The sequence below is a fragment of the Apteryx rowi genome, unplaced genomic scaffold (assembly GCF_003343035.1).
Source record: "Apteryx rowi isolate R43461 unplaced genomic scaffold, aptRow1 scaffold_387, whole genome shotgun sequence".
NCBI classification, from domain to species: domain Eukaryota; kingdom Metazoa; phylum Chordata; class Aves; order Apterygiformes; family Apterygidae; genus Apteryx; species Apteryx rowi.
This window is the reverse complement of record NW_020450385.1, coordinates 189761-217075: the sequence shown is the minus strand read 5'-3', so window position 1 is coordinate 217075 and position 27315 is coordinate 189761. Positions and strand designations below refer to the sequence as shown.

Here is a 27315-nt window from a genome sequence, read left to right as displayed (position 1 = left end):
CCTATTCATAACTGACTATCCTCTTTTCACTAAACTTTACTGCTAATCCCACAAGTTCAGATTTATTAATAAAGTGCCAGAAAATCATGAGACCAGCTAAAATCCTATGAGATCTTCAAAATTCAGAGGTTTTGCTTGCCTTTGGGTTTTGGCATTATCTTAATAATGCCAGCTTTTTCTCTGCAATATGCAGGGTTGGAAACTTTTTTTAAATAAAAGTTCAATTCATATATAATAGGCTTGTAGCAAGAGCTAAGGCTTTAAGAAAAAACATCAAGTATTTTCACAAAAATCTTCAGTTAGCAATACAGTTAAGCAAGATGCAATCACTGAGTCATTACCAAATTAAATGGTATAAATATGCTTGAAGACAGGCTTCACAAAACAGATTGTTGTTATTATTCTCCATAAGATTAGTTAACTAAAGCTAAACTCCCTTTCTGGTTACTTTTTATTTTATTCACCAACTAGCTTCAAAACTAAAACACAGCTGAAGTTATTAGCTACAGCAGTGACCCTCTTTGCAGATTTTCTTAAATTCTAGCACTTTTCTCCCAAAGAAATTTAATTTTTCATCTTTCTTTAAACAAATCCTTTTGTCAAGATCCGTATATTTTGAAGAAAATCTTAATTTATCGAGGTGGTTTCATTTTTTTTTAAGAATACATCCTTAGGTTGTTTGAAATTCATGGGGATTGAATTTCTTTGTCTTCTGGTCACTTTGTCTCACTATAGCAGTACAAAAGTAGTCAAAACTTTAACTTAAATTACCACAAGAGGATCTTCTTGTTTGCTGTCAAGCTGCAATGGAGCCAGAGTAACTGGGAAGGCAAATACGGCTCATGACAGCTGCTTTACTTTGTATTGGAGAGCGGCAGAAGCAAGAACAGGGGGAAAAAAAATCATTTAGAAATATGTTTTTCCTGTTTTATTCTTCTCAAACATTTTGGCCTATCTAGAGAATCGGGACTAATATTTTCTTTCATGTCAGCATATATTAGAGTACTTCATCTTATGCCTTCCTCCTAAGTGAACTCCAACATCTCCTTGCTTCCACCAATTATGGTCCAGTGTTAAGAAAAAAGGACTATTTTTTTGCTTACTTTATCAATCATCCTGCACTCCTCCAGGGGACATGCTCACAACGTCCCATTTTAGATACTGCTTACAAGAGCAGTAATGCACAAATTAATGTAAATGTGGTATATATTTCTTAAATATTATTTAGTTAAACACAAACACTTGTTTTAAAGGTAGGAGGCTTATGTCACACTGACAAGGGCCAGAATTTTGTTTTTGTTAAATATGTAACACCTTTTTTAAATGCTAGGTTCACTGTGTGGACTGGAATGATGATATAATAATGGTATTGAGTACACATTATGCTTGCCCATAGCATACTGAGAGATCGAGTAGCATAGCTCTTCCATTTTGGACCCCTGTGTTTAGAGATGACCTTGAGAACTGTTCCAAAAGCCGCTGGTATGTTACACCGTTGATCCACTTCGAGAGGAGAAAAGGGTTACCAACCACTACGGTGTAAAACAAGGGGCATCAACATCAACTTGAAACAGACTCTGCGTTCCACCCTCGGGCAAGCCTGTCACCTCCGTTCGTGCCGATTTCACTGCTGCTAACTTTCACTTGAGGATTTGCTTAATCTTGTGACCAGCTGAACATGACAACTCTGGACTGTATTTTAGGAGGTGTGGATCAGAGAACTTATTTCTACCTAAAGACAGCTGTTTAAAGTTAATACTTGCTATGTATTAGATATACTTCACTGACATCAATGCATTATTGAAACTACTATAAATTCTCTGTCCTTTCCCGCTTTGTCCTTTGAGGCTTTTTCTAAGGCCGGCAACAACAACTAACTGCCTACCAGGGGAAACCACTGCTGCAAACAAACACTTTGCTACTTGGGACACAGGCTCACATTAATCAGAGAGAGTACGTATTTATTGCTTTCTCTGCTCTGCCACTTCTCTCTTCTTTACTAAAAAAAAATATTGGGTTAGGCACCACATATCACCCGGCAAAGAATGAGGAGAATATGCTATTTCTGTCAAGTGCTCCATATCTCAACAGTACATGCTGTGATTTTGAACAGGTAATGAAGCAAATGTGTTTCCCGTAACAAGTGCCATGATGTAGTAAGGGAGACATGCACAGACAGGTCCTCGCACAAATCAAGACTCCCCCTAGACACCTGGGCTCCATATATCCATAGAAGCTATCCATTTCAAGATTTATGTCATAGCTTTTTGATAGCCTCGTTAGCTGGAAAAAGACTTGGAGCATTTTAGTAAGTTCTATTTTCAAACCACATCGTAACACAGACTTCTTTCATGCCTTTCTACAGGGAGTCACATTCCCGGTGACATGATCCCCCTGGAACTAGACAGATTTCCAGTAGGACTCCAGCTAAAGCGATTAACTTGTCTTTTACTCCACCGGGAACGAGAAGCCACAGCCCCGTCAGGAAGGGGAGAGCCAACAGTACAGCGCGACTTCCTCGGGGGGCTGTTGCTAGGGCGAAGGCAGGGGGCAGGATCCCTTCGGAGGCGGCAGCGGCGCCCTGCTGCCCGGGCTCCCGCCCCCGGCCCACGCCAGCCAGGAGCGCATGGGGCACGCGAGCTCCCTGGGCAAGGCTAACGCTGGCACCCAGCCCAGCAACACGCTGCTTCACGCCCGCGTCCCACACGCGCTCCATACTGGGCGATTTCCATTTGACGCCGGTGGGCATACCTTACATGCCTGGCAACCAGAAAACGTAATCATTTATAAATATATTTGCTTGCTCTCAACATGAACAAGCAAAATATTTAGCATTTTTCAGGATGTATGTGGCTTAAGGTTTAATCTGCTAGCCTTCTAGATATCCCAGACTGGGAATAACAGCAAAAATTCCTTTTAATACTATCTAAAAATAAACCGGGTGCTAAATTAAATAGAGTTTTTGTTACCCTAAACTCAGTAAATAACTGACTAAATTCAGACAAAGGAACAGCTGACACAAGATGAAGAATAACATACAGTTTCAGTAAAAAGACTACAGGTCTGTTTTTTAAACATTTGTTGTTTACCTATGGGTTTCTAAACACTGAGAAATCTGCAGTACGTACTCAAACAGCATGGCAGAGAAATCCTGCCTGCTGCTCTGGTCCTACAGCAAAACCCTTTAAAACGATAATGAAGACAGCATCACATTTCATAAGCGATTTCCTGCAGGCCTGCTGAGCTGCCCTTGTTTACAAGTACTCGCTGAAACGATTAATTGCTCGTATTTTCCACTCCAAACTGCTACGGTTCAGAATTTTCTGCCTATACTATCCACATGGACACTAGCCAAAAAGAAAATTTCTATGCAATTATCCAATTATTTACTATTAATGTTAGCATTTAACAAAGAAAAAACTGCCAGCTGGTATACATAATAGTCACTTTGCATCCATTGTGCAAGAACTACAAAAGGCATTTGCCTTCTTATTAATAGCTATAAAATACAAATAGAGAGTCAGTTTCGTTTTGTTTTAAACTATAGAGGACCAAAGGGGCAAAGGACTGGAGTGGGAGTCAGGAAACCAGCTGAATTCATAGTCTGCAAAACACCTCCTGTGTGATTTTGAGCAAATCACTTCATCACTGTGCTACAGTTTCTTCATTTGTAAATTATTGCTTTCCCCTATTCTTTGGCCTTATTCCTTAATTTTATTGTTTGTTCTTTGGTAGGAGGACCGTCTCTTATAACAAGTTAATAAACAAGCCAAGCAGAATGGGATCCTGACTCACTATAGCCTGTAAACATTTTTTTCTTTGTATTATTTAACATCAGGATGTTAAACTGGATAGGATTTTAAGGACAGAAAGACATGATCTCTTTTGAACCTAGCAGAGAAGATTAAAGTTGTCACGACCACCAGCTGCTCCCTCCTGCCCTCCCACTGGAAGTTACTGATAGCAAAACTGGTGAAAGGAATTCTGCACACACCTTATTTACTTCAACAGATGAAATCAAGTCATTTTGATTAGTGATTTTAACCTAAAACAACTTTGCAATGTAGGTAAGGAACATCCCACATATTCCCAGATTTGCTACAGTAATCACCAAAGGAGGTATGGAAATAAGCAGCTAGAAGAAGGCTTTAACATCCTAAACAATTGCAGCTAAATCCAGAACTGATCTCAGGGTTTAGGTAAGCTAACTGCTCAATTTTCCTCCATTTTCATTTGAGAAAGCAGTATTTCACTGAGGGGATAACAAACATGCTAAAATGTCAAAACTGACTATTCCAGTTGGCTAAGAAAAATAAACTGATATAATAATGCAATGATGTAACTTAAAATGGTCCAAACGCATATATACTACTGAAAATTTCAGATAAAAACATGTTATATGCTGAAGTTGGGAAACGTGTCATACTCTTCAGTGCTTTATTGATATTGGCTAACTATTGCGCAGAGCCACAAGAACTTAAAAGGAGAAACGTTGCTCTAATGATTAGAGCACAGGATTGGGTATCAACAGGTATTAACAGTCCTACACTTTTCTCTCACACCTCCCCCCCCCCCCAGATATGCTGCACTGATGCTGCTCTGTGCCTCAGTTTCTCTGTCTACAGCATAGGAAAGATGCACATGTAGCTCAACAGAACAGTTTTCAACTTCAATTCATATTCGTACTAGGAATTTAAGAGAAAAATGTTTACCAAAATTTGCCTCAGCACTCATTTCCAAGTATGGGTAGGACTTTTGTGGGTATCAGAATTTTAGCACCAGTACGATTGTAAAAAGTAATATGAATTCTGTTTGGTTTCTGAAATGGTGCTTTATTGCTACTGATGTACTTATGAGGTCATTTATTGCAATAAGCAACAACATCAAACACCTCCCAGGCTGAGTAACAGTAGGCTCCGATAACGGATCTTTGGAGGATGGCTTTAGAGATCCTTAAAGAAAATCCATTCAAGCAGTGTCTGACCCAAGCACTAAACAGCTGCTCATTGCATCAGAATAATGAAATGCAAAGATCATTTTTCTTATGAACTACTTCCTGCTACCCTAATGGTTTATTTATGGACAGAGACTGAATTCTGAAATAGAAATACAGCAATAGGGAAGTCCAAAACTTGCAAACTGTCATTTGCAGAACTATTTGCAGGATCAGATTTAGTTAGCAGTAGTTTATACAAATCAATCAGCTTAAAATGAAGGATCTACCTTTATACGGGCAAACACCTGATAGGATGCAACAGTCACTTATACTTGTAATCAGATTTCTTTAAAGGAATTGGTGTTAAGTTATTCTGTCTGCTATGGATACTGAAGTAAAGTCCTATCACTCTTGCCTTTACAGGTTTAACTCCCGATGCCTTTATAAAGAAAATACAGTACTGCCATTTCCCCCTTTAACATTCAGTAGAAGAAAAAAAAAAACAAAGAATTTATAATGATTTACTATCTGATCAAAAAGCCAGGGCCACCAGTAATTAATTTAGTTGGTGATCTGCTGATAGACCACCAGATGATAGGACTGGATGTCAGACTTCTGCTCCAAAAAATAATCAGATCACACCTCAATTAACCTAAAAGGAAAGTAAACGTAAAGGAAGGTTGAGGAATATTATCATGTCCATTGAAATATTTTGGATTTTAACCAAAAAATAAAGTTCAAAAAGCTACCAGTAAGATAAAATTAACGTGTTTTTTTTGTTTTTTGTTGTTTTTGCAGCCATTTTTATACTCCTGGAACCATTCAAGTCTCTGTCACTATAACTCACCAGTCAGATGCACACTTATTGGTTAGCAGGAGAACATATTCAAAAATCCTTTTTCTTAACCAAGATCCAGATTTTGACTATGTTAGAGATCACAGAGACACTTTTAGTCAACAAAAACTAGTGAGTAAAGTTGATAATATACAAATGCATTTGATCTTGAGCTTAGGGGATCCTGATACATATCCTGACACCCTGGCACACTTAGCATACAAAGTACTTCAGCCTTCAGACCGAGCAGAGACGTTTCTCTTTTCACTCATGCTAAAATTCAGCACTTTTTCCTCTAATTGAGAGGACAGCAGTTCCTGAAAGCTGAAAACACAAATAATTACAACTGCGTTAGCAGGGTTCATCACTAGGACAGCCAGCATTCAATCAGCTTTGCTTTCCCTAGCAGGTCTCACACAACACATTGTGGGGATTACTGCTGAGTGTTTGTGAGGGCAGCAGGATAATATAATATGGCAATTCATGCTCGAACAAAAAGATCTGGAAAAACAGCCAAATAGACTGCAGTCATTTTGCAAGGCTTCATGGGAGCCCTGTTTGTCTGATCACATCCTAGCAATGATTTTTTTTTTTTCCTTTTTAAACATAACTAGACATCACACGAGTGACGTCTGAGACTAACACCAGGGAACAGCAAATGTGTTTGCTACCTCTGAAGCTAAACCCAAGCAGTTTCCCTGGCCAAGTAAGAAGCAGCACAGGCAACTGTCAGTTGCAACAGCACAAATAAAAATTCTGTTTACGTATTCCCAGGAAGGATACAATACAGGTGTAATCCACTACTTGGAAAACAGGTGGCTGCAAAAAGTTTGAACAGTTTCACCTCCACAAGGAACTGAATTTGCTGGCCAGCCGGTGCTGGCGAGAATTCTTCCAACAGAGCAGTTTTCACCCCAGCGCACAGCCTGGGTCAGTCTGCCTCCCAGGCTGCTGGGGAGGCCGAGCGTTCAAAGTGCACAGCCCCAAGACAGTCGTGCTATGCAGACTTGCTCAAGAGCAGTGCTTCCAACGCTCCTGGCTCTGGAATAGCCTCCGCGGAGCTCTCCCTGGGCAGAGGCCCCCCAGCCCCCACTGTGCATCTCCACTTCCAGGCTCCTGGACCCCATCTGCAGAAGCAGGCAAGGCCAGGCAGAGCTCAGCGTGGTAGCAGCCAGCTGCTCTTCTCCATCCCCTCTAGATTACAGAGCCAAACTGTCTCACTTTCCCAAATTCTTTTTAAAATCTCCTTCCTCTGTAAAACACTGAACCATCTAATTTTAAAGAAGATTTTAATCTACACAGACTGAAGGGCGTAGAGCTGTGCTGTCTCACAAAATTTCCAAGTACTGATCTTGAAAGCTAATTTCAAGGAATGCCAGGTATTATATAATGGAGCAGTGCCAAAGTCTTGGGGTTAACACTTGTACAGCATAACAGGATTTCAGGTGAGTCCCTATATGGCAAACCAAACCTGCTCAGATCCAAAAATATGACAACTCAAATCTCATTAAATGATTGCTGGGAGATTTGTGAGCTGGAGTAGATCCAGGTGGCTTGTTTTGCTAGTTAACACTAAAACCCTATGGCTTTTAGTGACAAAACAGGAAGGATATTTGTCTAGGACCCTATCCCATCAGAATGGTCATTGCAAGTTCAAGGAATCTTTTGCAAACATGTAATATCAACTTCCCATTTTAAACCCTGCTCTTCTTTCATCAAGTTCTGAATACTTTCCAGACTTCTTTTCTTCAGACTTATTTTCTTTGTTCCTTTAGCAGCAGGCAACCAGCAGGAAGAGCCCACAACATCACAGTATCGGAGTATAGGCCTGAACACCCACGAAAGCTACTTACCAAGGTACTGGAGCAGAGCATTCATTATAGATTAAAACAGCCAACTGTTCCACCTGAACCACAGAAAAACCTCACACAGAATACCAGCTTTGAAAAGAAAGCTTCTAAGCCAGTAACACCCAGTGATTACAGTAAATTAACTCTAGAGCAAAAGAATGGACCAAATCCAGTGTCTCCGAGTTTGTCTAAATGATTCCCTATACAGCCAGACTGCAGTACCCCCTTCAAAGAGGGGCAACAAAAGACAGAAAGGCAAAAAAAACCCAAAACAACAACAACAAAACCCCCCAAACCAAAAAACACACTCACAGAAAGTAACATTAACTCTGCAAGACACTTGGTAACATGCAACATAGTTCAGGGAAAAAAAAAAAATCCTCAGAGCACTACCTTAAGCAAATAAAAACTTTCCCTGGAGTACAAGACAAGGGAGTGGAAAGAGGAGTTGGAAAACAGAAAAAGGTAAAATTGAGTTATGTAATGAAATTACCCAGCAAGACATAACTGAAAATTGGGTACTAGAAAGTTAATCAGATACCTGTTTTCTTTTCTACTGCTGTAATCCACTAATAATGACAGAAAGAAGAGCAGCATCAGAAACAATTCTAATATTTTTTTCCTCCTGCTGGCAAAGGGCATATCTTAAGTATGTACATCTTAAACGCATACTCATTTTTATATAAAAATATAGTAAATAAACTGAACATAGTTTGCCCAAGAATTAACTCAGTAATACAATAATTTGTGGAATAAAAGTAACATACCTCTCAGGATCCAAAAAAAGGCTTCAGGGTTCTCCCCCATAAAACAAGATCTACCTACCTTCCTATTCCTTTCTGGCTATCTGTGCACAGCCACACAGGTGACAAAGATCTCACTTAACAAATCAAGGCCCTCTAACCAGTAATAGTGCCTAAAACTCAGAAGGTATACCAGCCTTTTTATTGTTTTCAATTGGAAACGTACCGCTGTTGCTACCATCATGGACTGAGACTTTGAATTTTTTGTATAGCAAAGACTACAAAACAAAATGCATTAATAGTTTCATTAAAGGAAAACAGACTGACTGGATGAGCTTCCTGAAGCTTAAAAAAAATTACCAAGATTAAAAGCTGCAGCAACATTGTGCATTACATTTACTACCAGAGTGAAGTTATGCTTCATCCCAGTGAATGACATCTGGAAATATCCAAGAAATACAGCAGTTACACTTCTGTCCAATAAATCTATCCTGTTTAGGGTTCACTAGGACACAATTACATTGCAGTTCTTTCCTCATATAATTAGTATGTACATACCATGCTCTTTCACTGAGCCATTCTTACAAGCTGTTCCAAGTGTTCCTGCTTTGTTGTAATATTCAGAATGACTCCGATAAACTACTGGGATTAGATAAATTGTTCATATTTTCAAGTCATTTCAAACTCCTAAAATTTAATGTGAAATAGGACAATCTCTATTAATTCCATGGATTAAATCCATCTTAATAAAGAACAGTGATCTGCAAATATTGATGCACAAGGGCTTGGTTTTGAACTACACAACTCACCAAGACTGGAATAAAACAAATAGGTTAATTTTATTAACATATAAATCGAGTAACATCACCATTTTTCCAGCACACCTTGCTCACAGGGTTCTGCTCTCTTCGCAAGGTTATTTTTGTTCTTCCTATGATATGCTAACAGGCCTGTGACATTCATTCCAGTCAAGATTTCCGGAAGGGCATATGCTAGAAGTTAGCTCCTAAAACTTTATTTAGAGACCTAAATTAACTTTTTTCAAAAGTCTTAAGAAGCAATTTACAGCTATTACAGGTTTTTCCCCCCCCCTCAACATTTTGCCCCCACAACATATCACAGCACCCTCCCACACCTGGCTAGCATACACTACTACTAAGGTTACAGTGCTGCTTTTTCAAGGATGCCAGAGTAGCTTCTTCTAGAGTCCCAAGATCACCCTGAGGTTCCTGAAACATCAGGCTCCACACAAACATCCACTGCCTCACACCAGCTTTGCAGTGCATCCAACACAGGCTTAAGGATACATAAACTGATGTTTATTTTTTAAAAAAGATGCATAAGTAAACTAATGGAATATTTCTAATATATTTTAAGAGTTGTTTCTTGGAAGACAAATCCTAAGATATTTCACAGTTTACCTTTTCTCCAAAATCCAAGCCCAGATTTTACCTCTTCCTTGAGGAAAGAAGGGAAAGCTGAGTCAGCCTAACAGCACAGCCCAGTGACATAAAAACTGCTTCCCTGGGACTCTGTGTAAGGAGGGACATGCGTGCTCTCGGCCCAGCAGGTTTAACATTTCATTTGCAACTGAGGCAGGCTAGGCTTTTCACCATGGCTCGCAAAAACTAACTTTTTCATTGTAGTAAGTTGATCATTTGCAATCACCTATCTCTATTTTATATACAACTTTTGGATTCGTTGCACAAAAAGTTTGGTCAAAATGTTTATCATACAGAAAACACATCTAAAATACCTATGTTCAAACTGGGAAGCATAATTCAAACTCTAAAAAACGTTTCCATTTTTGTGATGATTCAGCCCAGAGAACCAGATCTTGCAGGGTTAATAAGTATCTTTTCATTAACTTTGAAGGGCTAAAACCCCTAAGGGATTTTTAACAGAGGTTAGCTTGTTAGGAAGATTTATGAGTTAGGCCAGAAATATTTCTGAAGAAATTATGACACTCTTTCTTGCTTGAAATATTTTGATAGATCCACAGTTCCATATATTCTTAAGGAACACATTTTCACAAGGGAATACAGAAGGTAAAGCTTTAAGCAACTGATGGGAATATCAATCTCACGTTTCCTTCTGAACAGCAGGTCCATATGATCTTGTTGCTCTTTTGGCTTTTAAAGTTAAATTTAAAATACAGACTTATTTATTGTATTAGTTAACAAAATATTAAAATAAAAAAAATCATACATCGGGAATTATCAAACTTTATATTCATTTTGCATGAAAAGCATGGTATGACTTGAAGATACAGAATACACTGCATAAAAAAAAAAAAAGTGAAAAATTTTTTACCTGAAGTTGCAGTGTGATTGGGAAGAGGCATCAACAGTAAATAAAATACAAAAAACAGTGTTTTTTGGAGAAGAATCTCTCAAATTAAAGATTTTTTTTTCTTGCAATAGAACAAATCAGTGTATCATACATCACTTCACTTGACAGGAAACAGAATGTGAGCTATAGACCTGCCAAAGATAATTGACAGCTGTTTACAAACAAGATATTTCTGTGGAAATAATTAGGGGAAAATATAATTTCATCACAATAAAGATATCAAGAAGTTATGAATATCAAAGTTAAAGAATACCATATAAAATTACTGGAAAATAGCTCATTCTTTAGTGGTTCATGACTTTGAATTTGCTTGAAATCATAAGGCTAAAAGATCCAACTTTACACTAGCTTTTTTTGAACTAGAACTTTTATGCAATTATTTTTAACAGGTAGTCAACCAAGCTATTACAGGTTCCAGTTTGTTCTCTGCAGCCAAGATCAATGTAGACCTGAATGTTTTTAGAACTTTTTTCTTTTTCCAGTTCTATAAAAGACCTCTAGTCTTAACAGATGCCAAATCCTCAATATAAAACAAATGAGGAAACTTATAAACATTGAGTGATTTGTCTTTTAGTATAAGTAGCATCAGCATAACTGGGATGCTTATTTATTCTCATTTAAAGCTGTTTAGTTTTTGAACCTGCCAATGTGTCTCAAAACAAAAAATCCAACATATATATAGCTTCACAGTCTTATTTGATTTGTAGGAAAAGCTTTAAAGAACGGACTGTGGATACAAAAGCACTGATATCTCCACCTCAGTACTAGGTTCCAGATTCACAAATGTAATCAAGTGCTTAAATCCAACTACAGAGATGATGCTTTTCCAAGTCAGCATTTTTACCACCAGTATCTTGATAACAAGCTCAATAATAGTTAAGATACATAGCATCTAATACACAACTACGACAGTGAATTCTGACTACATAATTAAACCCACTCAACATATAATTCATGGTTAACTATCTGCCCCCCTCCTTTATCTGTATGCTGTCCATTTGGATTACTGTATCTTTACAATCTTATGAAAGAGTACTTGTGTCTGGTACTACACACACAGCGTAACACATCCGAAAAAATTCCCTCCTGATCTCTCACTTGAAGCAAGGACTACTACCAGCTTAATCTTGAATCTCTTTACCTAGTTACCAGCACTTGTTTTGGGGACAGCTGCATCATTCTTGTAAATGGCTTTTAATCCTTATATTATGCAACTTTAATATTAGTTTCACATAGCTTTCTCTCGAGTATTATAAAAACAAATCTCTAGTCTAAGAGAAATGAAGGCTATTATTCTTAAGACGGAAAAGTGGTCTTAACAGGCTTGTTCCTTACTTACTGGATTATTAACCCTCATAAATATAAAGCAGCAAATGCAAGAAGAAAGGAAAACAAGCCCCGTTAGCCATCAAGTGGGAAGATGAGAGAACCAAACTGAAGCGCAGTGCATTACAGCATACTGCAGTGCAACTCAGTTCTGGTCTATCCTAACTTTTCAGTGCTTGGCTTTACAAATTCAGATATGGTCTTTTAACATTGCTTTCCACATTTAACCTCAATTTTTAGACCAGTAAGCTGAACTCCTTCCTCTTAGTAGTTTTTGTGTGCTAGAATACCAAGTTGACACCCTTACCAAATTATAAGGTCATGTAAACAGTGATAGTTATCCTTTTGCCACATGGAAGATTTGCTCCTTCTTACCCCTCACACTTTTCAAAACATACAGATCGACTATGATGTCCAGTTTCAGTGCAGGTATCCCTATCTATTTTTTGGTTCATGTTAATGTCGATTAGCACTCACCTGGGGAGAAACTTCAGAATTTAGATAAAACCAAATGAAATAACTTTGTACCACAATTTGTATCACACTTTTGGCATTATTTCCCAGACAACTTTGAAAAAATGAGTCTAAACTATCTTGCACGACCTGTCTCATCTGCCATGACATATTAACCTCAAGCAATGCAGTTTAAAAACCTTAAAAAAAAAAAAAAAGGATTTATTTTGGTAGAAACCAAAAATATTTCACAATTTTGAGACCAAAGAAAACGTGCTCATACCAAAAAAAAAAAAAAAAAGAAAAAAGGCAAAATGAAAGATAGGTACATTTCTGAAGTGCTCTAAGTACCACAGAGACCAAGTTAGTTGCTTTTTTACTTTCTGAACTTGTCTGAAACATTACACACAAGCTGTGGCCAAGATGCCTTTAATCACTAGAGTTACATATAATTTTGTGTGCATGTATGTATAAATAAAATCTATCTCACCAATGCCCGAATCGTTTCTACCCAGGAAGCTAAACAAGTTTCTCAAATTCTCTCCCATTACGTCTATGGGATTCTCTACAGGCAAACATCAGCAAGTTCTGCCATGTGCTACAACGACTGGAAGCTGCACAGCATAACTGGTGAAGCACCAAGCTCAAGCTAGTAAATCCTACTGACAGGCAGAATACATTAGCTTAGGCTCACTACTCCATTGCTGTGCAAACACAGTCCCACAGCTTCTGGCTGTTTCAACATGAGCAAAGGAAGACGACTGTGCCTTCAGAAGGCAACACAGACATCGTCTCGGCAATCTGGGCAACACAGTAAGCCATATTTGATGCAACAAGCTTTTAGAACTGTACATCACTAAAATGTACCAGCTTTATTTTGTACTGCAAAAACCCAGGCAGTATCTATAATACATTTCAAAGAAAGCTATACTTTTCAGGTACGTGCTTTTACTGATAATTACCAATCTGTTGCCAAAAATCTATTTTTAACTGTGAACATAGTTACTTGCCTTGCTAAACTGGAGCAGAAAATCTCCTTTACAAGCACCAGTTTAAACTAAACTTTTATTCATTAGTATTTCTGTAAATGTTGTGTAGGTGCACTAAGGATATCTGGAAGAATCTTTCTTCAGCGTAAAGAGCCAGAATAAGGGCCCTGAACTGTTCTACATCCTACTGTATCAGTAATAACAGAATATCTTCAATTTGGAAATATCAGACAACACATTACATTGGGTCCCAATAATATATCAGCTCTAAAGACGCAACAATTTACTTAGCCTGTGTTTATCATACAATCCAATACAACCTTGCAGTCCCCCTTGCTTTCAACTGTGGAACTGTGGAGATGTGAGAGCTGAACGTTAGTTATCACGGACAATCATCACTAAGCAAATGATGGAAGCCTGGAGGGGCTGAAGACTTCAAGCATTATCACCTCTAAAGGACTCTGAAGCACTGATACAACATCCCTGTAGAACCATCATCATGAAAGATCACATATTGAGTTTTCCAAGGTGCAGTACAGGCTACTACTACCACTACTGTTCACTCTGGGAACCAGAAAGCAGTTTATGAGGCACACTCTTGAAATCTGGTCCTTTCTAAATGCAAGAATAACATCTGATAGATGCTCTGTACACATAAAAAGCAAGCAGCATTGTGTCTTTTCTCATTGCATTTTCTCTGTATCTAAAATGTAAACAGACATTCACATGCCCACTGATAATAAGAACAGAAGACCAGGTATGTGCAATAAGCCTGCATCTTCTTTTCTTCCCCCGCTTCACAGAGACCTACAGACATGCGGAGTGTGGAATGTCTTAAATCTTTAATGAACTAAAGTTATACTGGTCCCAGTAAAGCAACCAGGCATTTCCTGCAGCTTCAGAGGGTGCAGGAAGGAAGAAACATTCCTCACTGAATCAATTTAGGCATCAAATATCATAAGCTGCTGAAAGATGGCCCTCTCTCCCCCAGTAAATGAAAATACCTTAACAGACTTGTGTTTATAGTGTGAGACTAACTAAAGCATGTATGTTTGCACTATGGTTTTCAAATGTCCAGTGGTACAGCCCTCCTACTCTAAATACTCTATCCCAGATTGCACCAACAGTTTAAAGACTTCTGTCATTTTTCGATGGTTTCAACAATTTTATTCAGACATAACTAATATATTCATTTATGCAAAGGAACTGCTTCTAGTTGAAGTGAAAAAACAACTATCCCTAAAAAGGAAGATGGAAATCAGATTACAAATCTGTTAGGATTAAAAGAATCTTTTAAAAATAGAGTTTCTAAAGAAACAAGAATAACTGTGAGAAGTAAACACTGCCCTACCCTTGTAACTTTAAACGTCAGTGAGAAACATGACCTTTTGTTTTATCTTCCAAAGTCACTAAACTGCTTAGTTTGCGTTCTTTCAAAAAACTGATACTCAAAGGGTGAAGAAAACATGAGGGTTAAGCTCTAAGACAGTATTCAGTGAATCCTAATTAATTATTTGTATTATAAGCCTACATTTAGCAATTTGTTAAATTAGTGTTAGTTTATTTTTAATCAAACTATATTATTAATAGGAACACTTCCAGGATCAGAAAAGAAAGCAGACACTTCATAAAACACCAAATTCCAATTCCACTGAGCTACAGCAAATTTACAGACTGCAAAAAATCATTAGATAAAAAATTCAACAAGGTCAAACAATACAGGCATCTTCACACCCCAACACAAGAAACAGGAAGACAGGAGGACATTATTTTTGCACTAAATACAGGAGCAAGTCCATATGCAGAAGGACATAACCATGCTTTAAAAGCTTTAGTGGGTTTGTAGCATTTCAAACTAAATAGCAACAGCGACAATAAAGCACAGTCCAAAGGACAGGGCTTGTGCCAGGAGCCCAGTTCTATTTCTGGCTCTGTTGCTGGTGTGCTGCACGACCTTCAGTGGAGAGCTACACTTCCCTTCCTTCAGCCACTCTTTCTTTGTCCATGGGGAAGGAACTGCCTTTTGCTGTATCAACATGTGACTAACAAAAGGGGACTTCACTAGAGGGCACTGCGCGCTGCTGTAAATATTAAATGGTAAGGGCAGAACAAAGGTAAGCCACTGAACAGGCTCCAGCTGCGCTATCGGACTGTGCAGCCCTCTTGGATCATTGGCACCTTTTTGATTTTATTCTCAGTAGCCACAACAACAACAAAATACATCTGACTTACCTGATCTATTCCTTATCTTTTAAGCTGAGTACAGTTGCTACAATAAATGGTAATTACTTCTTTCTTTATTTAGTTTTGAAGTGCTAAAATTCAACAGAGCAAGGCTGCATCTCCTTCTCTACTGGGTCATCATCAGTAACACTTACCAAATTTCAGCTTGCAATTTATTTAGCCTGTAAAACTTTAGCCTTTCAATCTTAAGTAGTACCAAGTAATCATAGTTAAGAAATCAATACTGTAAACATTTAGTAGAAAGATGGGCAGTAACATTCACCATTATACTAGTCAAAAAGCCTATTTTAAAAGCAATTGCATTGGCTTTTGGAGGATTGTAAGTTTCTCACAACCTGCTTGAAAACTTGCTTTACAAGTACTTACACTAAGATGGTCAAATGATCTCTTCCTTGCTAAATCCCCTCTGCTACTCATCTTTCCCCTCTTGGAATTTCATTTTCTCTAAGCCTAAGTAGTGTTGGCCTTGCCTGATTCTCCTCTTTCAACATGTCCTCCTGCAAATGTTTCTTTTTTGTTCATCTCCACCAATGCTACTTTCTCTATAATGTTGATGTCACTTTTTGTTCTTTTCCTCATTCAGTCCTGCAATTTGTTCATTCCTCTTACATTCTCCGCTACCATACTAACACATTTTGGAATTTTTCCTTTACCCCAGCAACAATCTCCCATAATGATTTTTTCTATTACAACCCACCACTGGTTTCTGTATTATCCCCTTTCTTCGCCTCTTAAATATACAAATGTAACTCTGCAAGTTTGGTACTTTTTCTGCTGGTCTGATTATGTTACTCACTCTGTTTCTTGAACCTTCTGACTCCCAATCCGCAATCACATTATCTCAGGGATACACTGTGGTCAAGTTCAAACTGGCCCCCACAGTCTCTCCCTAATCCATTATCACCTCCACCCACACCTAACTTTTTACACAACTAGGTCTTCTTTTCAATAGCATATTTCTGGGTATATTACAGATGTTTCAAATGCACCTAAAAATCCAAAACATAACCTTGTCTGTATAAATGCGTGCAGTTCCATTTCTACCATTATGCCTAGGTTTCCATGTGAGAAAAAAGTTACTGTATTCATCTCCTAAATGATGTTTATGTAGATTTTGAGCTGAAAATTTTAAAACAGGCCTTTTTTAAATGGAAGAAAACCTCAAAATATGGAATAAAACCCTCTATGATTTTTATACCTCAATGTAAATTGGGTATTAAGATCAAGAAGATTAAAATAAATACATGAAGTGCTTTTAACTAGCATTTAGTTCTATTTCATGCCATCAGAGCTATTTTCCGCAAACACAATTCAAAAATTCATATTTGAAAAAAAGTATTATTTTTTAGCCTGATTACAGACACCTCTTTCATATAAGGTAGGTAAAGGATTTATTCAGAAGGACAAAGATCCAGTACAGCTTTGTTAACTGTTATCACCTACCTATAATGAATATTTTTAAGAACTTAATGCTAGTTAGTACAGATAGAGGAATTTTGGATGTAACTGCCAGTAATCAAATGAAGACGGAATGGAAGTTGCAACATTCACTAATTCAGAGGCCCCCCCCCCCTTAATTCTGTAAAGGATAAAAATCTAGATTTTTCTATGCAGATACACACTAAAATCATTCTTACATAATTCCAGTGTTGTTTGTATATTTGATACTAATTTCTCTCAACTGACATTGATATTTAAAATGAAATCACTCCAACTCAATTAGTATTAAGTTACTAATTAAAAAAAAATTTCCAAGACAAGTAGACTATACTTAATATCATGTCTTTTTACAAAGACAGCAAAAATACTTAATATGCTGCTACATATTACTGGTGACTAAAAAAATTTCCTAAGATTTTACATTTTGAACTATGTCAGCCTGATATGAAATCCCTGATTTCTGGAATAAATTCTGAACAAAACATCTACATACCACAGTCTTACCTTTTTTTCTTTAAATGAATAACTTAATATGTCACCATTCACAGTTAAAAAAAAAAATCTCATGGGAAAATGATTTCTCATCTATCAGGGCAGGTTGCTATGGCAACACCTACAATGACTACCAATGCTCTTGCCTTACTTGATGAATAAAATGGAAAAAAAAACCCACAAAGTACTATAATGAAAATCTTTGTGTTATAAAACTTTCTGAAAAAGAAACAGGGATTCCCTCCTCTCTCCCATTTAATGGTAATATTTAGACTGGCAGAAAATCCTCCAGTTTACCTTACATCCTCTTGTCATTATGTTTTAGAAATGCATTGACTTAGCTTTCACTGTATTTCAGTATTCTTGTTCCTTTGGCTTGCAGACAGGTAAAACCGAAATAGAGCTTTTAGAATCTAAGGGTAATTGGCTATTATCTACGTAGAGCTGTAAAAGCCAAGGGAACAGGACTATAAAAATGCAGTAAGGAAAAAGGTCACAGTGAAGAAAAAGATGGATTCTACCGTAACAGCCTAAAAAGAGATTCATTTCAAATGAAGCATGTGCAGTTGGAAGTGTCTGCAGAACAAACAGCTCCATCTAGAGTTTTAAAAGCAAGTTATATTAAAGCAAGTTTACAGGTAAAAGGTTCTCAATTTTTTTTTAAATACCCTCTAAAATGATCTGCAAGATCTCCCCATTAAAAGAGAAAACTTGCTTCAATAGAATTTTTATGCAGAAATCACTCGATATCTTTCAGATTCAAAAACATTATTTTCATCAAAAACAAACTGAAGACAAATCCTTAAATGAAAGTGAGTCCCAAAAGCAAAAACTGCTCATTCATACCTTAGAAGCTTCCTGCATTTCTGCGAAATTCACACTGTAAATCCTAGCAAAATTTACTCTCAACTCCCTGAGGCTAGTTTTCAATACAATCAAGATTTCATCAGGATATAAATCAAAGAACTGAGCCTTCCTGCAATTCAGCAAAGATTTATACCCACATTCAACGCTAACAGAATAGTCCAACAAGGAATGAAACCTCTTGCATGTGTAATACTTTTCAGGCCCCAACCCTTCATACTTATTTATCATTTTCCACTTTTTTTCTGTAAAAATCAGAATGCCCTGCTAAGCCGTTACACATTCCAGAGCAAAGTCTGCTCTCCCCATTGTCTTTTAGAAGTAATTCATCATGATCGTACTCCGTGTTTGTAGGGGAACGATTACTTCCATGGTTTAGGACCAAACACAGGCTTCAGTGCACTGCCTAAGAAACTACACCAGGCTCTGACAAAAGAGGTCAGCTCTTTTCTCTGCTGGGATGGAGAGAAGCTATACCCTCAGTCCCCCGCCTGCATTTCTATATGCAAAAGGAACATCCACACCACAGTGCATCTGCAGCAGCATATTTCACCTCTGGCTGCCTTCCTGAACTGTAATCCCTCACTGCTAAAGCAATAAAGTTGTGTTTGACTAGCCTAGCTCTCCAAAGATATGTAGAAGGCAGGATTCGTTTCTTCCTTTTTGTTTAATATAATAAAAAGAAATTCTATGGGAAACATTCCACAACTGTGATATTTCTTCTCAACTAACAAACTGAGAACGCTCTCTTTCCTTCCTAACTCTAGGACAAAGATAACTCTTGCATTTAATGGTCAATTTACCTGTTTAAAGTGATTTTGGTATGCTTTCACAGCATAAAAACAACATCAGTACCACTGCTTTTGGCAAGATTCCTGCCCTCTCTGTGCTTTTCATGAACTTTTTTCTGTAATACAGTATTTTCTGAACAAAACTAATTTAATCCATATAACCACTTATATAGTCTCTTTTAATGAACACATTTCATAAAATAGTCTATAGTTATGTTTACAGGGAAGGAACAGAGACCACACACATCAATACCAAAGCAGCTAAACTGAACTTCAAATATTCAACACCAGTTTGCCAGCATTTGCAGGTGCCACGTGCACTTGCCATCAGTCACCTAGCCAACTGACTTTCACAACAGATCTCTGGCACGCTCTCACTTCACTAGAGAGCTCAAAGTACAGGGGGGTAGTGGTATCTCCAACTCTCCCGCTTTAGTATTTGTTTTGTTCTCCTTATACTGGTTCCGGTCACTCTCCACCTAAATTCTAAGAATGCATTACACTAATGCTTAAAATAGACCACCAGGATTATCCTCATAATTCCTTCCCAGGTCTTTTCCCATGTTACCTGTTACCTATATGATACCTTGCAGCCTGCATAAAAAACATTAGGGGCGTTTTTCTTGACCTCTGCTGGACCCTTCCTAGCTTTGCCTTGCAATACAGGTAGTGAGACAAAGTAAAAGAAGGATCAGAAAATTAGGAGCAACAGGTTGCTGCTGGAGAACCATTTGGGTTAGACGGCTGCAGCATTACTGCTCGGCACAAGGGCAGGCTTTGTTATTCACTCCATGCTGCTGGCAAGGTAGAACTGCCTCATGGTGGTTTTCCCACATTTTCACTTTGCCCTTCTTTAACCTCTTCTCACCAGCACTTACCCTCTCTCCTCCCCCTATCCTGCTTCTTCTATCTACCTGGTCTAGAACAGTGTTTTTTTCTGGCTTCCTGGCTCTCTCTTCAGTCTATGTCCTTGTTTCTTTTTAATAGCATGAAAAAGAACAAAAACTGTATTATTTCTTTCTCTTTTTCTGCAGTTTTCATTCATACAAGCATATTTTTCCCAGATGTCTCCCCTTTGCTCTCCTTTTTCTCAGCTTTCCTAATTTCCATATCTTCAGTATGGGCCAGGAGGATTGCTCAGTCTGCTCTCACACTACTATATCCACTGCTTAACCAGCCTTTTAATCATTCGGCTTATTAGCTTCAAGCAGGAGAAAAAGCAAAGTACATGAAAAGGGATGTGACAAGCATGACCAAAACCAGATTTACAGATTAGGACAGAATTAAAATGATTTTTAAGGATTAGATCACAATTTATATACAGCAATGTAAAATGGACTGCAACAAAATCAGTGCATTTATTTTTTAAAACCAAAAAATGTGTTTCTAATCAGTCTTGCAAAAGAGAAGTTTTATGTTTTGATTTATTATACCCCATTCCTATAGAAAAGTTACTCTTTTCTAAGCAACAGACTAAGAGTTGCCACAGGAAAACTTTAGCCCAAAATTGCTTCTGCTTCATCCATTATATCTTTCTATTCAGAACATCTGCACTTAAGATTTTGATCTTTCTTACCCTTATCAACGAACCACTATCAAATTTAATTGAGAGAGCAAGCATCTACCAAGGTTGAATAAAATTTTTTCAAACTGTCCTTCGTGGCTTCCGAAGTTCCTAAAAATTAATAATAACAATTTTTTCCAGGTTAGAAGGCTGAATGGGATTCTCAATGATGCATCTGAATGGGTCCAGAGAAAGCTACAGAACAAAACAAGAGGCTTTACCTCCTTGAAAGGCTCAGCACAAAGCCAACTAAATGTCATTAGCTCAGATATAAGGAAAGTTTTGCTTTTAAATCACTAAAACCCATGATTTAGGAACACCTACCTTGTCCTTCCAATATTAAATGTTTATTTGTGAAGCCCCTCTCACAATTCAAGAAACTGAAAACCTTAAAAGTGTTTGTAGAGGCATTCACTGACAATCCAGGGTGGCAAACTGCAGGCACAGCTTCTCCAAGCCTCTTGAGCATCTTGGGCCCACACAGGTACCTGGATCTGTTCATTCCCATTTCAGGAAAATAAACACTTTTATTTTTAGAGATTCCTAGTAGCTATTCAAAGATGCCTACAAGAGGAAGTGTAAAGCATGAAGGCCAACTCACATTGCTCAACGTTTTCTCCCATTAGCGACTCGGAACCAAAAGAAAAAGTCTAAAACTTTCAAGTCTGCAAGGCTCAATTCCATTTGCTAATCTCACACGATCAGTTTTAATAAAGCACCATGGACACTATCCTTCTGTGATTCATGAGGCTTCTCTCATAACACTCACCTTCCCAGAGAGCACTCAACACTGAGAATTAAGAGGTGTGGCCACCCAAAGAGGAGATGATAAACCAAAATACCCCTTCCCCCTCCCAAAAAAATGACACTAATATTCACAAGTCAGCAGCAGTGAAACAACTGACAAATCATTCTACTAGCATTAATATGTGATTGAAAAAACTGCAGGTGCTATACCTCTGAAAATAAGGCCATTTTGTAGCTCAAGTTTAATTTGGAAACTTTTGTTTTGGGAAATTCTGTTTGAAAGCAGCTGTCCAAAAACACAGAACAAAATATTCTAGAAAAGTTAATTTTTTTTAATGAGATAACACATTGTTCCAATATTTGAAATAGCACTCACTAGGAACTTGTCTTGAAATGTCTTACAAAAGTGACTCATATATTGTATTTCTTTGAAAAAGAATTCTTGAACATGGAAATCTCCAAGTTTCTAAGAAGTGTCGTATCAAACACAGTCCCTTTTAAGTTCTGAACACCTAGAAAAATCATACAAAAGAGAACAGGAATTCCTGTATAAAAAGTGGGTGCCAGAATTTCTTCCTTATTTATCACAGTGCTAATAGGAATGCATGCTTAGGTTTAATGGTTTATATTAATTAGCCATTGAGGCAGCAAGCTTCATGTTGTTTTTATTTAATAGACCATTTAAAATAACCTTGGTATCTAGAACACAATATTATAAATTCCTGGGAAACATGACTTTGAGCATTACAAAAAATGCGACAAGCTCTGGAAAAAAGCTGTTCAAAAACTGTAAATCAAATTGATTTTGATTTTCTATTAACATGTACAACGAGAGAAATAGGGGCCTTTCAAAATGGCTGTTCATATATAATATATAATATTATAATCTCCCTTCATGTGCAAGTTTACCAGTTTAATACCGAAAATAAACTTACTACCTTTTCCTTTTCATATAGCAGAGCCCACACATGGAGCATGGAGAAGTGAGCTGTTTCTACCTCAACATTAACTCTACGACTGCTAATTTAATACTCCTTACCTCAAACCATATTTCAAAATTGTACTTTAACTTCAGCAATGCAACATTTATTTCTACATCAGAAGAAAACCTTTATTTCCAGCTTGAAATGAAGAAACAACAATTCAAAACAATGTTTTTATTTGCTCTAAATATCACAGACACACTATGTACATCAAAGACCTTCAATGCCTTTTTTTTTCCCCCAAACTGTCACAGTCCAGTTTGCCATACCTATTCAAAATTGTACAATACTGAAAAATAAGAGCTTTTCTCTTCTCTTGGAATTGTCTGTTTTCCACCACATCGTTGACAACAAGCCTAGTCTCGATAGTCTAATTTTACAGCTCTGCTGTGAGATCCCATACTATATACACAAACTTTCTGGGCTAGGGGTAAGTGAGGTTTCCTTTAAATCCTGTGCATTCCACAGCAATCCTAGCTCCTGCAAACGCAGAAAGTATCAGAAGCCAAACTGATAATCTCACTTAAACCTGTTTAATTTAGAATAAATCAACTGACTTTAGAAAAATTCATATGAAAAAATAATTGATCCAATGAACAGGAACCAAATCATGATTTCTCACGTTCTTATTCAGTGTTGTAAATTAACTAGATAGATGGGAGATATTTAATTTACAAAATATTTAAACTGGGATACTAACAAAACTCTTCCAGAAAATAAGTATAAACTTGACCTAGGAAACAAACAACTGATGTTTCTCTGGCTTGGTAAATGCTTTGCAGCCCCAAATAAGCAACCTAATGTTAAGCTCAAGACCAAAGAAAATAATTACTACAAATACTTCTGTCACATTAAGTAAGTCATACATAAACCTCTTTATCACAAAGTGTAACACTGTTTTATTTGCAAAAAGTCAGCTTCACTTTACAGTTTTGCAGCAATTCCTGTATGGGAAAGTGCTGACAGAGTTTGCATTAATAATGCCCACCCATAATACAACTTCCAAAGGAAAGTTGAGAGAACAAACCACTGAGAGATTTAAAAAAAAAACCCAATCTCCCTATATACACCTGCAAAAATGAAGGTTGGAAGCAACAGGGCTTTGTGCTTTTGCAGGCAGTACTTCCTCCGAGTGATAGTTTTATTATATTACAGATTTCCAAAAACCTAAAGAAAACCACACCCCTTCTTTTAAAGCCATCAAAAGGTTTCAAAATTTATTTCCAGGTGGCAAAGACTACATGCTTTTACTTAAAATCTGTATGTATGTATTAGTTATTATTATCAGGAAAAAAATTATACTTAAAACCAGTTTTCTTTAAATTGATTTAAGTAGAAGTTGAGCATGCATTTCAAGAAGTTCTTCAGTCTGTTTCTTTGCAGAAGTATTTTAAAAAATAAAAAACAGGTATATGCTTGTGCATATGAATAAGGCTTTTTCTTCATTTTGGAAGAACAGGTTTTTAGGGAAATACACTAACAAATTGTATTAGACTAAAAATTGATACTGTCTGACTGTACAGGCTGTTTTTAAAGCTTAAAGACATTTAAAGCTTAAAAAAGGGATGCATCTCCTCAACCTCTCAAACAAAATCGAAACTGATTCTTGAAAGCACTGTTAGATTATTAACATCTGAACTTCTTTTAAGTTTAGATTAAAAATGCTTCTGTAAATTACATATTAGTAAGGTTAAGAAAAAGACAAAAATACTTACATTGCATTTACTTTCTCTTCTGGGCCCTGAACCTGGCCCGTTACAGTCCCTTTGCTGGTATTTTTAACCCAGCCGACCACTCCTAATTTCCTAGCTTCCTCTTCTGTGTACTGATTTGAAAAACAATAATAAAAAGGATAATCGGTGCCAGCACATACATCACACACCTATCACTTAAAAACCCACTTTCATTTTCATAGCTTTAAGACCTACACGTGGAAGAAATAGATCTATAGATGATGCTCATACCTGGGCATTTAGATGTTCTAATTCTGAACTTGCAGCAGAAGCAGCCAACTTCAGAAGAGGAATGAGATTATACATATATGTAATACATACATGAGTCATTTAAAATCCCATTTTTACAGTCATAGCTTTTTTTAATACATATTCTTCAAAAAAACCATAAAAAGATAAAAAACAAAGATTTGATGGTCCTACCCAGACCTTACATGCAAGCAGCAGGGTAACTTCTTTCTGATCATTTTTCTATGTATTGAAAGCTTCTGTGTGAGATTTTTTTTTTCTTCATTCAGAGGGAGGAGGCAAAAGACTTGCTCTCTTGATTTTAGGATTTTTTAAATACAATTGCAGTCACAAGGAACCCTAATAATCCTACATCATCCCAAACTCCCTTGTACCTAGTCTATTCCTTTCTCTAGCTATCATTATTATAAACAGTTTCTGTCTCTCCTAGTCATTTGCCTCTTCAACAATCAGTGTCTAAGCTAATTAAATTTGCTACTTATATAAACTTAATTAAGTTCCTTTTCTCCCGTTTCATTTCAAATCCTTTCCACCTGGCTTTCACCTCTTAAATTCCACCCTTAGCTGACACATTACTACAAACAAATAGCAGTAAAGGTCATAATCTAATGATTCTGCTTTTCTAATATGCATTTTGCAATGCAACAGTATGTTACGCTAACTTTCTCAGTTATTCAGTTTCTCAGTTCTTGCAGTGAAGACAGGAACTTCCAAGTACATTGATCTTTTTAAATTGTTCGTATTTTCTGTCGTTCATATACATATGAAATATATGCATAGTTTTAACAATACGTGCCTCAAAACTGAAACAGTAGGGAACAGAAAGCCTGTTTTTCAGAAATCCATTGAAGTTTTGTTCCATGAAGGACAAAAAAAATTTACCATTATTAGCCAATACGTAGTACGCTGCCTTTACATAGGCATCGCATTTATACATATTAAAGGTATTTCCTCCATTTTGCTTCTTCTTGTATGTTTAGTAATGAGGTATAAGACTATACTGTCCATGTTCTTACACTGAATTACAGAGTGTAATCAGACTGACAGCTGTAACAATAAGCTTTCATAGAGCTTTTAGTATAATTGTGTAAGAAATAGCCACCAAATGTTTTACACTGTGTACAGTAACACCCAAAATATATACAGATACTAGAAGCGTACACTGTGGTATCAGCCTCTTTAGATACTTTTTTAAATACCAGCAGCCAATCTTCAGGTCAATATGACCACATTTCAAAAGAAATCCCATATAAAATTTTGGGTAGTCTAGCGTATAAAAAGGTGCTACTACCAATGAAGAGTATTTTTCAAGCTGATTATGAGCAACTTCTGCCCTCCTAAGCTGACCAAAAGTATGGGAACACAGCCGACAAACTAATAAGACCTACTGGGAAACAGGTTAGGACTGGCGCTGTGATGTGTGTTCTCATGGCTCCAGGTCAGCTCAAAACACAGGCAGAGCAAGCTTGCACCTGCCCACCAAATAATGTGTAGACGTACACTTTTCCCTTGGTAGAGGATAATTAAATCCAAGACACATTACATTCTAATCCTTTATCTATTTCCATTTTGAGCAATTTCACAATATATATAAACTATGCATAACAACTTTTAGATTTAATATTAAGCATGGGCCACTATTTTCAGAAAGAACTATTGCTAGTTGTTTTTGGAATGAGGCCTCTTGTTTCTGGGGCTTCTGTACATTGCAAAGCTCCCTGCTGGATGTTCAAAACTGGTGGAGAAGGATAGGAGTTGCAAAGACTAAATTTTTGTATCACATGGTTACAGTGAAACGTTATAAGCTTCCTTAAATACTAGTACTGCATTTTAATTGCTATTAAAAAAATCAAACTGGAAATACTTGGCTTCAGAAGCTATATCAAGACCTTCAGAATTAACCTTTCCAAAGACCAACATGTTATAATGCTCATGACTGCTGCATCAACAGTAAGCCAAACACACTCTTTAGATTCTACACAAATATAAAGAAACATTTATATGAATATACTTTTTAAAATACATTTTAATGTAATAATAATATAAAAGAAATATTAATTCTCTTTTAAATATACATGCAATACTTAACTAGCATAGAACTGAAAGTGTCAACTGCATGGGTTTGTATTGCAAAGCCCAGCTGCCATATTTTTAGCACTGGAAATACTATACTGCAAAGCAGAGGCGGAAAATCGCACGTTGCCTTACCATTCTGAAACAAACACCTAGGAAAGAAACCAAAGAAAGAGACGTTAAAATAAGCTGGCAAAATTTTACTAAATGCAAACATACACTAAACTGCAGACAGGTAAACTACTGTGGTCGTTTTCCAGGGAAATTTGAGAGAAAGGCTGTCACACTTTAACGCCTGGAGGACTCCACAGAACCGGGCACCACCTGCTCGCGAGCCTCCCCCCGACAAGCCATGACCGCCATTAACGCAGCGGGCGCTTGCCCCTGTCGCTCGGGCGAGGAGGCTGCGCTGGGGAATTTCCCGGGGCTGAATTTCCTCTTGGCTGCCCTGCCGCAACCCGGGGCGCGGGCACTCCGCCTCCCGCCATCACCGCGGGTGGCCACGGCGGGCAGCGGAAAGCGCTCGCGACCCCTTCGGGCACCGGCAGGCCGCGCCGCGCCGGCTCCGCTGCCCGCAACGGCCCGCAACGGCCGCCGCCCCCCACCGCCACGCCCGCGCGCGCATGCGCGCCCCGGCGGCGCCGCAACAGC

At 37.6% G+C, this 27315-nt stretch overlaps 1 protein-coding gene across 4 annotated transcripts in view; it reads right to left on the bottom strand.

Annotated features, from left to right (window-relative positions):
• The window catches only part of ACYP2 (acylphosphatase 2), a 70981-nt gene that overhangs the window by 43151 nt on the left and 515 nt on the right, over nt 1–27315 (bottom strand). For 2 of the 4 annotated variants that reach the window (XM_026074390.1, XM_026074391.1), the window contains exons 2-4: nt 26800–26816; nt 24574–24621; nt 24325–24434 (exon numbers count right to left, since the gene is read on the bottom strand). In XM_026074390.1, the coding sequence (XP_025930175.1) occupies nt 24325–24434; nt 24574–24621; nt 26800–26816 (175 nt within the window). Of the gene's footprint in view, nt 1–24324; nt 24438–24573; nt 24622–26731; nt 27213–27315 lie in introns of those variants that run through there. The other 2 variants (XM_026074392.1, XM_026074393.1) reach the window with 2 other exon arrangements.